This window comes from Mastigoproctus giganteus, chromosome 7 (genome assembly GCF_048544385.1).
Source record: "Mastigoproctus giganteus isolate SK-2022 chromosome 7, ASM4854438v1, whole genome shotgun sequence".
Lineage (NCBI taxonomy): Eukaryota > Metazoa > Arthropoda > Arachnida > Uropygi > Thelyphonidae > Mastigoproctus > Mastigoproctus giganteus.
Window position 1 is genome coordinate 175628594 of NC_143581.1, and position 15078 is coordinate 175643671.

At 40.4% G+C, this 15078-nt stretch overlaps 1 protein-coding gene across 1 annotated transcript in view; it reads right to left on the reverse strand.

Moving 5' to 3' along the window:
- Positions 1 to 12496, reverse strand: part of LOC150083349 (retinal homeobox protein Rx1-like) — a 47502-nt gene extending 35006 nt beyond the window's left edge. The window contains exon 1 of the mRNA XM_090378483.1: positions 12253 to 12496. Coding sequence (XP_090234609.1) covers positions 12253 to 12496 — 244 coding nt within the window. The remainder of the gene's footprint in view (positions 1 to 12252) is intronic.
- Between the last annotated feature and the right edge of the window lie 2582 nt (positions 12497 to 15078).

The window sequence follows — 15078 nt, forward strand, 5'->3', positions numbered from 1 at the left end:
ATGGGGTGTGGCGTTATCATCCATAAACACGAACTCGGAGCCAATGGCACCTCGGAACAGACGCACACGGGGAAGGATTACCTCACTACAGTAGCGTGCACCGGTTACAGTACCGCCTTCCAGTATCTAGTGGTCAGGCGCGCGGGTGCATAACTACACGTGCCTTGAGTGATCGGGGTTCAAGCCCGTGACTGTTGAATACGGTGCTGTTTCTTGTATTCGGTGTATCTTGTTAACTCCTCTGACTGTTTGGTCGTCCCGGAGTATAAACAGAAAGTTTATTATTTTATTATCTGGAGTTGTGTACGTCCATCCAAGATAACGCCTTCCCAGACGAGAACACCTCGACCGCCATATCGATCCCTTTCAGTGATATTTGCGGGGTGATATGTGCCAACCTCTCTCCAGATTAGCTGACGTTCATAATCGCTGCTGAGACTGAATCTACTCTCATCAGTAAAGAGTACCTTAAGTAAAGAGTTTGTGGTTATAACCTTTAGAAATAGTGTTGGTCCTTAAGTTTTGCACACCAGTGTAAATAAGCATCATACTGATTTCTCTCTCAGTATGTGTATTTTTTTTTTTTTTTTTTTTTTTTTTTTTTTTTTGAATGTTGTGATTTTTATTACTAAGACAATTGTTCGATAAAAACACGTTTAAGGATTTTAAAAACTTTTGAGCATTTAGGCAGGCGTCTCGTTGCTTCATTAATATATTTGTTCCTTGATTGGCTGATGTGGGGTTTTGGGCGCATCAGCGACTTAGAACATATTGCACGGTACATATTATGTCTGTAAATTGAGAATGTCTTGTGGTCGATTTGCCAGTTTGCTGGATGGAAAACCCGAGTTTTGGGGAAGAAAAAAACCATGCATACTATGGCTATGTATGCCTTCTTCAAAAAAGAAAAAAAAAAAAAAAAAAAAATTGCGCGCTAGCACAGTGGTATCGTCACCATCCTCCCCACACCGGATGGGTGGAAAAGGCCCGGGTTTAAATCCTGTCAATGACGCGCGGAACTTCTATGGTTTTTTTCATTCCGTGGCTGAATTAGTGGGTCTCATGCGAAGGCTCTCCCTCCCCATCACGATAACTGGGGTTTTTCGTCCAGAAAAACAGGAAAATCGACCACAGAACACACTCAATTTACATACACAATACAGATGGGCAGTTGAAATAACTTTCCGGATGACCTAAATTATTTCGGCTGTTGACGGAACCATTTGATCGACAGCTATTTCGATTTCAGCACTTGTATTAAAACGATATCCTTTTAAAGCTGTCGCTGTGTGTGTTTTTTTTTTTTACCTGACAAAAACATGAAAGTCAAGTGGTGACAAATCTGTACTGTATGCATGGTATTCGAGCATTGAAATAAGGTCTGAATCGTTTTGGCAAGCAAAGTGTTATTGTTATTTGGAGCATTAACAACTAAGGCCATATTGCTCCGTAAATATGCGGTGGTCATTCCCTGACCTTTCCGCATCCGGTGGTGAGGGTCTCGAACCCCGGTTTAATCAAGAAGCGTGTGTTACGCACTGCTGCTCCTTCCCACCTGGCTACGGAGGAGCCTGCAAGCAACGTGCGAGCGCGCTTTATCATCAAGCATTATGATCCCGTCGGTTTTTTTTTTTTTTTTTTTTTGTTAGTTGTTGGCGCATCAGCTTCTGTGGCTATAATGCACCTCCCAAAGTTTTTGTATTTTGCTGTGATCCAAGCCCGAGGCGGGATTCGAACCCGCGACCTTTGGGTTAAGTTTGTAAACCAACTTAAGTACCTAGGCGTGGTACTGGACAACAACCTCTCGTTCCAGCTGCACCTAAAGTACATAAGAAAAAAAATCAGGAACTATTCTGCACTGGTAGCCAGAGTTACTAGGAAAGATTGGGGACTCAAAAAAAGAGCCCTGATGCTATATTACAGGACAACGTTTCTCCCAGCAATTACTTACGCCTCAGCAATCTGGTTCCCAAAAACTGCACTGGCAGTGAATAGAAGAATTCTGGACATGATCCAAAGGACCATACTCTTAACTACGACGCGTGCGTGTAGTACAGTGAGTACTCCAGCACTACAGGTACTCGCTGGAGCGCTTCCTTTGGACCTGGAGGTCGTTCGCACAGGTCTGCTATACTTGCTATCCAGGGGAGTGGCGGCCACACATCTGGACTACACAACTGACCCAGCGAACAACCTAAAAATGGAAAAAACTAGATTACAGAACCACCTGCTAAAATTATGGCAGAGAAGATGGACGGAGACCACCAAGGGTGAGATAACCAGAAGATATCTACCTGACCTCCAGAAAATCTACCCAAAACAACCGACCTGGTACTTCCCAGGGTACCATTTGACATCTCTAATAACAGGACACGGACCCTATAATGAGAAGCTGCACGGATTTGGACTCACTGAGGACCCAAACTGTACGTGCGGGGAGACAGAAAGCTGGAATCACATAGTGTACGAGTGCCCACAATATGAAGACCTCAGAGGGGTACTTATAACAAAAATAAGATACCTACCAAAAGGATTGGAATCCCATTTCATAGATACTGAGGATGAATATAGAGCATTATCCAAGTTCGCACAAGACCTCTTCATCAGGAGAAGGACATTAATCACCATCTACAATGACTGACATCAAGTACTACTATTGAGACACCAGCCAGCACAATGTAAAGGCTGCAACTAAAGATGAGGGACACAAGCACAAGGACGGAGCTTGCTCCATGAGTAAAGAAACTTGAAACAATAGCTGCCAATAGCCATATGGCGATCTGAAGAGGGCACTCTAGCCCCTTCACCTTTAAACCTACTTCCTTGGGGGGAGGGGGGACATTTTCGTCCTCCTCTCCTCTCCACCCTATATCTTCTACTGTTGGCCCCATATTTCTGTCTTTCTCCCCCCAGCCTTCTGCCTCCCCCCCTCTCTATCTATACGCTAGCGAAAGCCCTACCCAAAAACTTAACATATCTAAATTACCTTACGCCCATAACTTGGCCTAGCAAAACTAAGCGATTCTACCCCTACGTCGACGCGTTTCTGTCTTTCTTTTTTTATTTTTTTATTTATTTATTTTTTTTTTAAGGTCCTAGCCGCCGAAATCTCAGGAAATTAAGTGGCAGGACCTGCCAGAGTGAAACAGACTACTGGGTTCCTGGTCTGCCTCCACGGGGCGTAAGTGGGGCAACGTTGGGCCTCAATAGGGGCCCAGCGGCTAAATGACCAGATGAACAACGGTACAAGGCATCACACATATACAAAGTCCATACACTTTTAAATCTCTGGCTTTTCCAGTCAGCTGGTTCACCCACAATGTAAACTACGCGGAGATGGGGGGAACCCCTTGTGCCGTTTGACCCTAAACACACTTACACTTACACTTACCTTTGGGTTGCCAGGCAGGCACTTGATCCACCTGGCTAGCCCGGTCGGCATCCCGTCTGTCAGTTGTCTTAGTCCTTGTATTTGATTCTTAGGAATAAGACAACAGTAGGTCAAAATTTGAAAATCTGTTCTGAGTTAAATGTTGCCATCAGGTTCGTTAAAGTCTAACAGCAAAAGACAACGTTGGGCGAAGAACACGGTAATCATAGCTTTTCCTGCAGTAATCTCTGATTGGCATTTTTTCGTTCTTGGATATAATATTTCCAAATTTTGCCATAATTTTAGCAGGGTCGTTAAGGACAATACTGACGCTATGCTGCTGCAACAGGATCTGGAAAGGTTGAACAGATGGGCTGAGAGGTGGCAAATGAGGTTTAACATCGACAAATGTAAAGTGCTGCATATGGGAAACAGTAACCCCAGAGCAACGTATCAACTCTGCGGTACTACACTGACAGTGGTGGAGAATGAAAAGGACCTGGGGGTAATTGTGCAGGCAGATATGAAGTTCTCTGAGCAGTGCAGACGAGCTGCAAGAGTAGCTCATGGTGTCTTGTCAATGATATACAGGAATTTTTCTAGCAGGGATAAGGAGGTGATTATTCCCTTGTATAAGGCAATGGTAAGGCCACATCTTGAGTACTGTATACAGGTCTGGAGGCCTCATTTCAAGAAGGATGTAGAGCTGCTGGAACGGGTACAGAGAAGGGCAACAAGATTAGTAAATGGAACAAAGGGTTGCTCTTACGAAGAAAGGCTTAAGTTTTGCAAATTACAGAGTTTGGAGACTAGGCACCGGCTAGGTGATCTGATAGAGGTGTATAAGGCTTTGAATGGTTTGAGCATGCTCAATGCCAATGGGATTCTTCATCTTTCTCAGAATAATCACCTGAGAGGGCATAAATTGAAATTGAGGAAGGACGGATGTCGGATAGATGTGCGGAAATTTGCCTTTGGCCAGCGGGTGGTTGGTTGGTGGAACCGACTTCCATCACTTGTTGTTGAAGTTGATAGCCTAAACAAATTTAAAGCTCAACTGGACAGGTATTTCGAACGAACGGAGGGGTGAAATGGGAGTGGGTTTTTTTTTTTGGCTGATGCTGAATAAGCTTGCTTTCTTGCATCATATGCCTCTGCTAATTTCTTGGATAGGATATATACTGAGGACGCCTGCAGTACGTACCGAAAAGCATGATGTTTTGGGAATCACCTGCTACAATCTTATTCAAAAAATCATAGCCCTCATTGTGATAGCGTAACAAGTGCTCTGAACGATAATTTCATTCGCATGATTTTTTGCTCTTCTTTTAATTTTGGGTATTCACTGAGGTTTGACATTATGATAAATAAATAGAATCATGAATAATGGAGTGCAAACTTCCTGTGCTGATGTTAAGCAGATGTGAAACTTCTCTAATCGTTATGCGTCTCTTATTGCTTAGCGCAGTTTCCAAAAGATAATTCAGCATCTAAAAGTTCAAAATTCATTGATTAGCAGTGGTCCTCGCTTAGCGAGGGTGTTTTGAACGTAACAAATCACATGTCCTTTCTCCTCTTGCTCCTCCTCGAAACTTTGTTGACTATCTCCGACAGCAGTTTTCAGTAGCAATCTTCACTATACGGTCAACATTGTGCAGTGGATGTATTGTGGTTCTTGCCATTCAGCAGTTAAAAATTGATTTACTGCACACTGATCTGTTGGACGCACTATCTCTTCGAAAAGTTAGAAATCAAATTCCTAGACTGTCCAAAAAATCGATTATAGATACCTAAACTAAGAATCAAAGATTCCTAGCTTTAAAAATTATACACATTAAGAACAAACGAACAAAGAAGGTATTCTTATTATGAACTAAATCTGTTGACGTGTTGGTTTAAGTTAATGATTTACAAACTTTTGTCACTCGAGTCACTTTTAGAGTTAGGAATATAGCGCAACATACCTAAGGGTTGATTGCCGTTAAACGCACATGGGGAGTACACGAGAGTACAGTACATCTTAGATTTATTTTAAACTTTGTGAGGATAACGTATTCTTTAAATGAAGCAAAATGACTAAGCACTACGACCACAAATTCAGAATTGGCAAGAAACTCGAGAGAGAAATGGTTGCCTTACTCCTTATCACTACTTGTAGATCTCCTACCGAGCATTAGCATTAGCAGAGGCATTTGATGCAAGAAAGCAAGCTTATGCAGCATCAGCCCAAAAAAAAAAAAAAAAACCCCACTTCCACTTCACCCCTCTGTTCGTTCAAAATACCTGTCCAGCTCAGCCTTAAACTTATTTAGGCTATCAACTTCCACGACACGGGATGGAAGTCTGTTCCACCAATCAACCACCCGCTGGCTAAAGGCAAATTTCCGCACGTCTATCCTACATCTGTCTTTCCTCAGTTTGAATTTATGCCCTCTCAGGTGATTATTCTGAGCGAGAGAAAGAATCCCATCAGCATTGAGCATGCTCAAACTATTCAAGGCTTTATACACCTCTATCAGATCACCTCGTTGGTGCCTAGTCTCCAGACACTGTAATTTGCAAAACTTAAGCCTTTCTTCGTAAGAGCACCCCTTTGTTCCATTCACTAATCTTGTTGCCCTTCTCTGTACTCGTTCCTGCAGCTCTACATTCTTCTTGAAATGAGGCCTCCAGACCTGTATACAGTACTCTAGGTGTGGCCTGACCATTGCCTTATACAAGGGAATAATCACCTCCTTATCCCTGCTAGAAAAATTCCTATATATCATTGACAATACACCATGAGGTACTCTTGCAGCCCGTCTGCACTGCTCAGAGAACTTCATATCTGCCTGCACAACCACCCCCAGGTCCCTTTCATTCTCTACCACTGTCAGTGTAGTACCACAGAGTTGATACGTTGCTCTGGGGTTGCTGTTTCCCATGTGTAGTACTTTACATTTGTCAATGTTAAACTTCATTTGCCACCTCTCAGCCCATCTGCTCAACCTTTCCAGATCCTGTTGCAGTAGCATAGTGTCAGTAGTGTCCTTGACAACCCTGCCTACCTTTGTATCGTCTGCAAACTTCGACATTAAGCTTGATATACCATCATCAATATCATTTATAAATACAGAAAATAATAATGGACCCAACACTGAGCCCTGAGGGACTCCACTAATAACATTAGTCCACGACGAGCAGTGTCCATTGATTACCACTCTCTGTCTTCTCCCCCTCAGCCACCCCTTTATCCACAGCAGCAATTTGCCTCCAATGCCACACTGCTCCAATTTGTGCAGCAGTCTTCCATGTGCAACAGTATCAAAAGCCTTTCTAAGATCCAAGTATATAATATCAAAGTTATTCCCTGCATTCAGTTCCTTTGTGACTGCATCATAGTATCCAATCAAATTGGTCAGGCAAGACTTCCCCTTAGCAAAACCATGCTGTGTCCGAGCTATAACTGAAGTCTTGTCTAAATGATCCTGCAGTGCTTCTTTAACTAGTGCCTCCATTAATTTTCCTGGAACAGAAGTTAAACTCACAGGTCTATAATTACTTGTGTCAGCCTTTGATCCTCCTTTGTGAATTGGGGTCACATTTGCACATCTCCAGTCCATGGGTACCTCCTCTGAGTCCAAGGAAGCTCTCATAATTATGGCTAAGGGTTTGCTTACTTCCTCTGCTGCCTCCTTTAATATAACTGGATAGATCCCATCCACTCCGGGTGCCTTTCTTGTGTTTATCTTCAACAATTTCTCCTCCACTTTACTCTCAGTTATTACAAGATTCTCTAGTTTACTGCTAGAGAATGTGAGTCCTCATGGTCTAGGGCAAGGTAATGCAAACTTTTTCAGCCCTGGACCCCTTTTGGTTCTTAGCTTTACTAGGGGTTTCCCAAAATAAAATAATATCATTTTGTTTTATTATTCTCAACAAAACATTATGACCAATAAACAAAAGTATTTCTAACTCCCTTTCAACTTTCAAAATTTGCCCTGCACATTTAAAGTACGTGGATTTAAAAAAAATGCAATTAAGAAAATATCCGTCTGTGTGTCTGCACAGAGTCCACTTCATACATAGTCGCTTATATCTGGGAGTCCAGAAATATCTTTAACCGTAAGCTCTGTCGTTTTTTTGGAATGTATTATCTGTTTATTATCAAATATATTGTATGGATTTCAGTTCTAAATTAGGTACATAACATTCATTTTATGACAACTTCACAACAGATAAAATAATAAATATAGTTAAAAATAAGTTATAAGTAAATCAAAAAGTACACTTGAGATTATATTTTACCGTATAGCAATATAAAAATTCCAAAAAACACTCAGTTTAAAATATAACAGTTTCATTATCAAAGCATCAAATTTTTAAATTTTAAAGACAGTCAGTTAAAAGGAGTATTTGGACTTAAAATGTAAAAAAAAAAAAATATATAAAAATTAAAAGTAAAAAGTAAAGTATTAATTAAATCTTTAAAATTGGTCTCGATTTTTTATTAAAATCGTTTAAAATGAACAGAGAAGAAGATATCCAACTAATTGAAAAACCTCATGATACAATTGAAAAATTGGTAATACGGAATTATTCCTAGATTTGAGCGATCTAAAATAATTATTACGGAATGATTTTGTAGGACAGTTTAAATTTATCTTTAATAATAGAAAGCTACAATTCAATTTAGCATTGATGATTTAAAAACGTTCTCAAGGCGAGAGCTTTTCTGCTATATCAAAATGTCTGTTAATTTAAACTTGTTACACCTTTCCTTATAAGTTATCTGAGCAATGACCAATTTCTGCTTATAACAAGGATTTTGTGAAACTATGCTGAACTTGTCATGTGTATTTAAATTTAGTGCGAAGTAATAAAGAATAGGTCGTAACTCATTTGTAAGACCGGGTTCGAGCCCGTCACCACCAAATACGCAGGATGCGGAAAGGTCATGGAATGACCACCGCATATCCCGGAGCAATATGGCCTTAGTTGCTAATGCTCCTAAAAAAAAACCAAATAACAAAGAACTCATTTGTAGCACATATAAGGAACAGAGAATCCACTTACTCTCGGACCCCACTAGACATCTCTGCGGACCACCCTTTGAGCGCCGCAGGTCTGAGTTAAGGCGAAAGTTTGCCAGCCAAGGATTACGGGTTCGCACCTCAACTATACTAATTATATTTTATATCCATACTTTACTACATGTTTATTTTACCTTTTTTTTTTTTTTCTCCCAGATAGTTCAATACTTTTTCTCCATGAAAACAAAAGAATAGCGGACTACTTTAATTAATCTAATTTAATTATAATTCTGTTCTACGCGTATAGATAAATAACAAAGTGATGAAATATGAGGTGTGACAATAAAGTTCCCGGACTGGTGCTGTTGCGGTCATGTTCGATGAGTTTGAAAATAAACGGAAGTTGCATGTTGTAGTTCAAACTTCCGCCAGAAGATGGTGGTACAGAAATTGTCCATTACAATGACAGGTTGCAAATAACAACCAGTTTTGTTAGAGCGTTAACGTTCCATTTCATGATTTTGCAACCGAGCAAAGAACGAATACTGCATAAAATTTTGCTTTGAACTGGAAAAATCTACAACAGAAATGTATGAAATTGTTAAAAACTGTTTATGGTGATGAAATGTTAATTCTTACCAATGTGTTTGAATGCTATAAGGCATAAGCGAATTAAAGACGGACGTTAGCATGTTTGCCATGACCCGAGAAGTGGGCCTCCGTCAACCTCTCGAAATGAAGATAGAGTTGCAAAAGTTTGGGAAATTGTGGAAAGAGATCATCGTTTGACCCTCAGAATGATGACCGATGAATTGGATATGAATAAGGAGACGATTTGTCAAATTCTGTATGAGGATTTCAGGAAAATGAAGGTCTGTGCAAAATTTGTGCCACTGTTGTTTTTGGTGGTGCTGTAGGGGTTTTAGGCTCATCAGCAACTTAGGCTATATTGTACCATATATAATATCTCTGTAAATTGCGTGTGTTCTGTGGTCGATTTGCTGGACGAAAAACTCCAGTTTCTGGGTGAAAAACCATGCTACCCTTGCCTGAGACCGACTAACAGCCAGGTTGTGAAAGAGTCCATAAAAGTTATCGCATCATTGACGGGATTCGAACTCAGGTCTTTTCCACCCGGTGAGGAGAAGACGGTAATTATACCAACTGTGCTACCCACTAGCACAATTTGTGCCGAAAGCATCACGGATGAGCAGAGGCAGCGAAGAGTGCCATCACCTGAAGACTTCATCCAGGCTTGTCAAGATGAGTCCTAATTTCCTCGGCTGTATTATCACTGGAGATAAGTTTTAGGTTTTTCGGTACAACCCAGAGACAAAGCGTCAGAGCGTGCATCGGGCTTTAAAATCATTTACCAAGGCCCAGAAAGTTTCGTTTACAGAAGTCCAGGATCAAGATGATGATGCAGATCATATTTTTTGACAAACATGTTGTGATTCAAAATTATTTATAACTGAATGGGACAGAGCCAGTGCCGCGTTTGGTGTACAGGTACTTTAAAGACTATTGGAACGCATTTTCCTGGTGAGGCCTCAATTTCGAGAGAAGGGCAACTGGTTCTTGTTACACGACAATGCCACCGCTCATTCCGCACTTGTGAAGATATTTCTGACGAAACATGGCATTTTACAGATCAATAATCTACTGTACTGTCCCAATCTACCTCCAGCGGATTTCTTTCTCGTTCCCAAGATGAAAACTGCTCTCAAAGGGAAGAGAAATCAGGATGTTGAGAACATAAAGAGAAACGTAATCGCCGAACTAAACATAATCTCGTTGAACACCTTCGCTGACTCGTTTCAGAAACTTTTATAACGTAATAAATACATTCAATCAGATGGTGATCATTTTGATTCAAAATATAACCAGTTTTCACCTCCTTCACTTTGTGTTATTTTTTATTGCACCAGTCCGGGAATTTTATTGCCACTTCATATGCACTTGGCCACAGCCATGAGTGTTACCCTACCAGTCTAATTATTAACACTTAAATTAATAATTAGACTGGTAGTTTAACACTTCATGTCTGTAGCCAAGTGCATATGAGGTGGCAATAAAATTCCCGGACTGGTGCAATAAAAAAGAACACAAAGTGAAGGAGGTGAAAACTGGTTATATTTTGAATCAAAATGATCACCATGTGATTGAATGTATTTATTACACCGTTATAAAAGTTTCTGAAAAGAGTCAGCGAAGGCGTCCAAAGAGATTATGTTTAGTTCGGCGATTATGTCCTCAAAATCCTGAGTTTTCTTTCCTTTGAGGGCAGTTTTCATCTTGAGAACGAGAAAGGAGTCCGCTGAAGGTAGATCGGGGACAGTAGAGTAGATTATTGATCTGTAAAATGTCATGTTTCGTCAGAAATGTCTTCACAAGTACGGAATGGGCGGTGGCATTGTCGAGCAACAAGAACCAGTTGCCCTTATCTCGAAATTGAGGCGTCACCCGAAAAATGTGCTTCAATAGTCATTGAAGCACCTGTACACAAAACGCGGCACTGGCTCTCTCCCCTTTACTTACAAATTCTTTGTGAATCACAACATGTTTGTCAAAAAATATAAATAAATAAATTTTCTGTTTATACTCCGGGACGACCAAACGGTCAGAGGAGTTTACAAGATACACAGATTACAAGAAACAACACCGTATTCAGTAGTCACGGGCTTGAACCCCGGTCACTCAAAGCACGTGTACTTATGCACCCGCGCGCCTAACCACTAGGCTACGGCCTTCATCCTGGACCTCATATGCACTTGGCTACAGCCATGAAGTGTTAAACTATCAGTCTAATAATGAAAACAGTTGTTGTGTAACTATGTTGCGCCCTTTTCACAACGAAGTTTAGGAATGTTAAAAAAAATAATAATAAAATCCAGGAGCCACTTATTATTGAAGTTTATCGTGGACATTAGTCTCCCGTAAGCTTGAGATATGAAAATAGCGCAATGCTTGAGTATACAGTATTTTATTCGTTGATGAAACAGGTTATTTTTATTTTATTTTATTTATTTATTATGTTTTTTTTTTTTTTTTTTTTTTTTAGTTTTTATTTATCTGCTAAATCTGTTTAAAAAGTTCGGTTTTTCGATAGGTTGTGTTTTCCACTCATCAGAAAATGTGTGATGTCTGCTCACTAGGCACTTTGATATGACCCGCCTGTCAATTAATCATTTTGATGTATGATTTCATTCGTTGAAGTTGTAATTTCGTTTAGCGAGTTCTTCCTTCCCCACACCGCCCTACACACACGGCATATTTGAGAATGTGCTTACGGCTGGCTATCGTTCTATATATGTCTGCCTAACAGGTTGCTTTTTTCTAGTTACTGTAATTATAATACCATATGACTTACAAAACAAAACAGTTGTTCTTGGGTTTTCAGGCGCATCAGCGACTTCGACCATATTGGGCCGTATATGGTAAACCATATTAGTCCATATTGCGCCGTATATGTCTGTAAATTGTGTGTGTTCTGTGGTAGATTTGCTGTTTGCTGAAAGAAAAACTCGAGTTTCCGGTTGAAAACCACGCTATCCTCGCCTGAGATCGACTAACCCAGCCATGTTGTGAAAATACCCATAAAAATTCTTCGCATCATTGAAGGGATTCGAACTGAGGTCTTTTCCACCCGGTTTGGGGACGACGGTAATTATACCAATTATGCTACCTACGATGGTAATAAAAAAAGTAATAATTTTTAAAAAGTCGACATAAAAATTTTTAGTCACTCAGTCTTTTTGAGGTATCACACACACACACACACACACACACACACACACACACACACACACACACACACACACACACACACACACACACACACACAGAAGAAATTAAATTAAAGGAACCAACCTTTCAATAGAGATTCGGGAAAAGGCTGTTTGGCAGCACAACGACCGCTATTTTCATGCATCGCGACCTGCTCTGATTTTTCCAAAAGCCGTGGATGTGTACTCTTGGTTACTGCAAAACAGTTATTTTCACTTGATTCCATTTGACTCCGTCGACGTCTCAGTCCAAGAATAGCATCGATGGAATGCGCAGGAAGTACAGATTCCCTTGGCATCTTGCTCTTGGACTTCAATAGATCCGTCATGGACGAATGGACATTGGAGGAAGTAAATTCGCTCCTCATGTCCATGTGTTCGTAATATTTTGGTTTGTTGGCTATTGCACTTCCGTTTGAACTTTTAATTTTTGTTGCCTTTGATCACCTTCATTATTTTAGGATCATACAGTTTTTATCTGTATGCTTTTCATTCTATCTCCAGCTTCCCCTGTCGTCTTTTTGTGCCCTGTATTCGTTGCTAGTTGCAACGGTTATTCCAACTTTGGTCATGTCTTTTTCCATTCACTTTGATTCTTCTGCACTGATCATTAGACAGGGCTAAGTGAGTTGTCACGTGTTCGAACACTTGCTAAGTTTTCGCTACCGTAATATCCACTTTAACTGTGGGATCTTTAGAAGCACTGCCAAGACATAACCAACGACTGTTGATATACTCCAACCACGTAGCACCAAATCCCGCCCAAGTCTTTCTCGACACAGCAAAGGCACCAAGCGAGGTTCCTACCGCTGAGCACCGATTGGCCTTCACAGACAGATCGATGCAGACGACAGCGTGAAGGTTGCCAATCGGTTTCTCACTTGTGTGGTTGCTCTGAATGGAAATTTTCTTGGCCAATGGGAATAATGTAAGCAGAAAGCCGCGACCCTTCTTTAACAATTAATCCGTTGTGCGCTGCGTGAAAAAGTTACTTCCGTGTCATGACATATCGCTGCCAACAGAGAACTTGACAGCGTGTGATGCCCTTTGCTGACACCAAATATTACGTGCTGGACGTAGTATCCCGTTGATCTCAATCACGTACTTAAGCCAACGTACGGACACGTATGCGTACACATCTTTACTGTTATCAGAAGTGACAGATAGACAGATGAAAGTGTCACGAAAGTAAGTAAAGAGAAGCATGGAAGCATTTCGTTTCGGCGATCCGTCTATCAAAACTAAAATACAAATCCTAATAACTTTTCTCTCTTCTAGTTGAATGCTACAGTGTTTCCTGTTCTATTTCTTCCTGTAATATTCATATATGCATTGGGAATGAACACACGCATCCAGCGATGATAAAATTCTTATTTCATTAGATGCATTTTGACACCTTACATAAAACAATAGCCAATAGCGTGGATTACTGATTGATAGCCCACTATGCAGATCTTATCTGTGACCGATTTTTTTAGAAGGGAGATTCGATCCGAAGTAACTAATGTGATTAATGATTATGAAAAATTACCAAACGAAATATAGCAGTGAAATAAAGATGTTCAATTATACAGAGATTGCAGAATTCTCTCCCCCTCCTTCTCCAAACACGCATTAAGCGCACACCGTCATCCCAGAATGGCTAAGAAAATATGCTATAATATAATTGGATTAGTCAATCCTGTCTCGCTAGTTATTACTGGAATAGTCAGTCGTAATTTCACTAAAAACAAAACTATATTGTCTTTAAATTTACTTTTTGTGGCACTGATTTCATTATAAGCTTGAAATTGTGATCACTGTGCGTTTTGTTTAGTTTATGTTCATCCTGGAACGAATAATTTATTCATATTGGGGATATATATATTATAATATGTCCCCAATATATTAGGGTCCCCCGTAATTTCTTATATATACCCATTTATATTTTTTGTCTGTAAATTGCGTGTGTTCTCTGGTCGATTTGCCTGTTTTGCTGGACGAAAAAACCCAAGTTTCTGGGGTAAAAAACCTTGCTATCTATGCCTGAGACCGACTAACTCAGCCACGGAGTGAAAAAAGCCCATTAAAGTTCATCGACGGGATTCGAACCCGGACCTTTTCCACACGGTGTGGGGAGGACGGTGATGATACCACTGTACTACCACGCAGACCATATTGAGGATAGAAATAAACAAAAACATGATTCAAACAGATAGCAGAATTTTAGCAGGGTAGCAGGATGAATCGGACTCATTTTTTTACCAAATTTCCATGGATCAGTTTATGTGTATCTGCCTTTTAGGAAAGGAGTAGTTATTCAGGAGTACATAGTAATAGTTGCATTATGACTACTATGGGAAATGCATGCATCCCATAAGATAAAAACAGATAAATAAACATAAATAAATTAATTTTACGTTTATACTCCGGGAGGGCAACATAAGGTCAAAGGAAGTGGCTGAGTTAGTCGGTCTCAGGCAAGGGCAGCATGGTTTTTCCTACCAGAAACTCGGGATTTTCGTCCAGAAACAGCAAATCGACCACAGAACACATGGAGTTCACACACATTGTATACTTCGCAGTATGGCCTAAGATTGCTGATGCGCCTAAAACCCTACAACAACCAATAACGTCAAAGGAATTTGCAACTGTAGTAAAGTGATCTTACATATATTATTATTCTTTGTGGCATCGCTTGAATCCGATTACGCGGAGCGTAGAATTAGGGACCAACGCATTGATCACTTATCTACGGTTACTTCGATGGGGATAGGTTTCTTTTTGAGCTTTATAGACTCAACCTCTTGGCGGTCCCAGGTAGCAGTTGAAGGGGCTATAGCCCTCTGTCCCATGGTCAAAATAATGTGGATTTTTTTTTACTGCTACATGATGATTAAAGCTTAAGGATTCCCTGGGACACAGCTTAGAT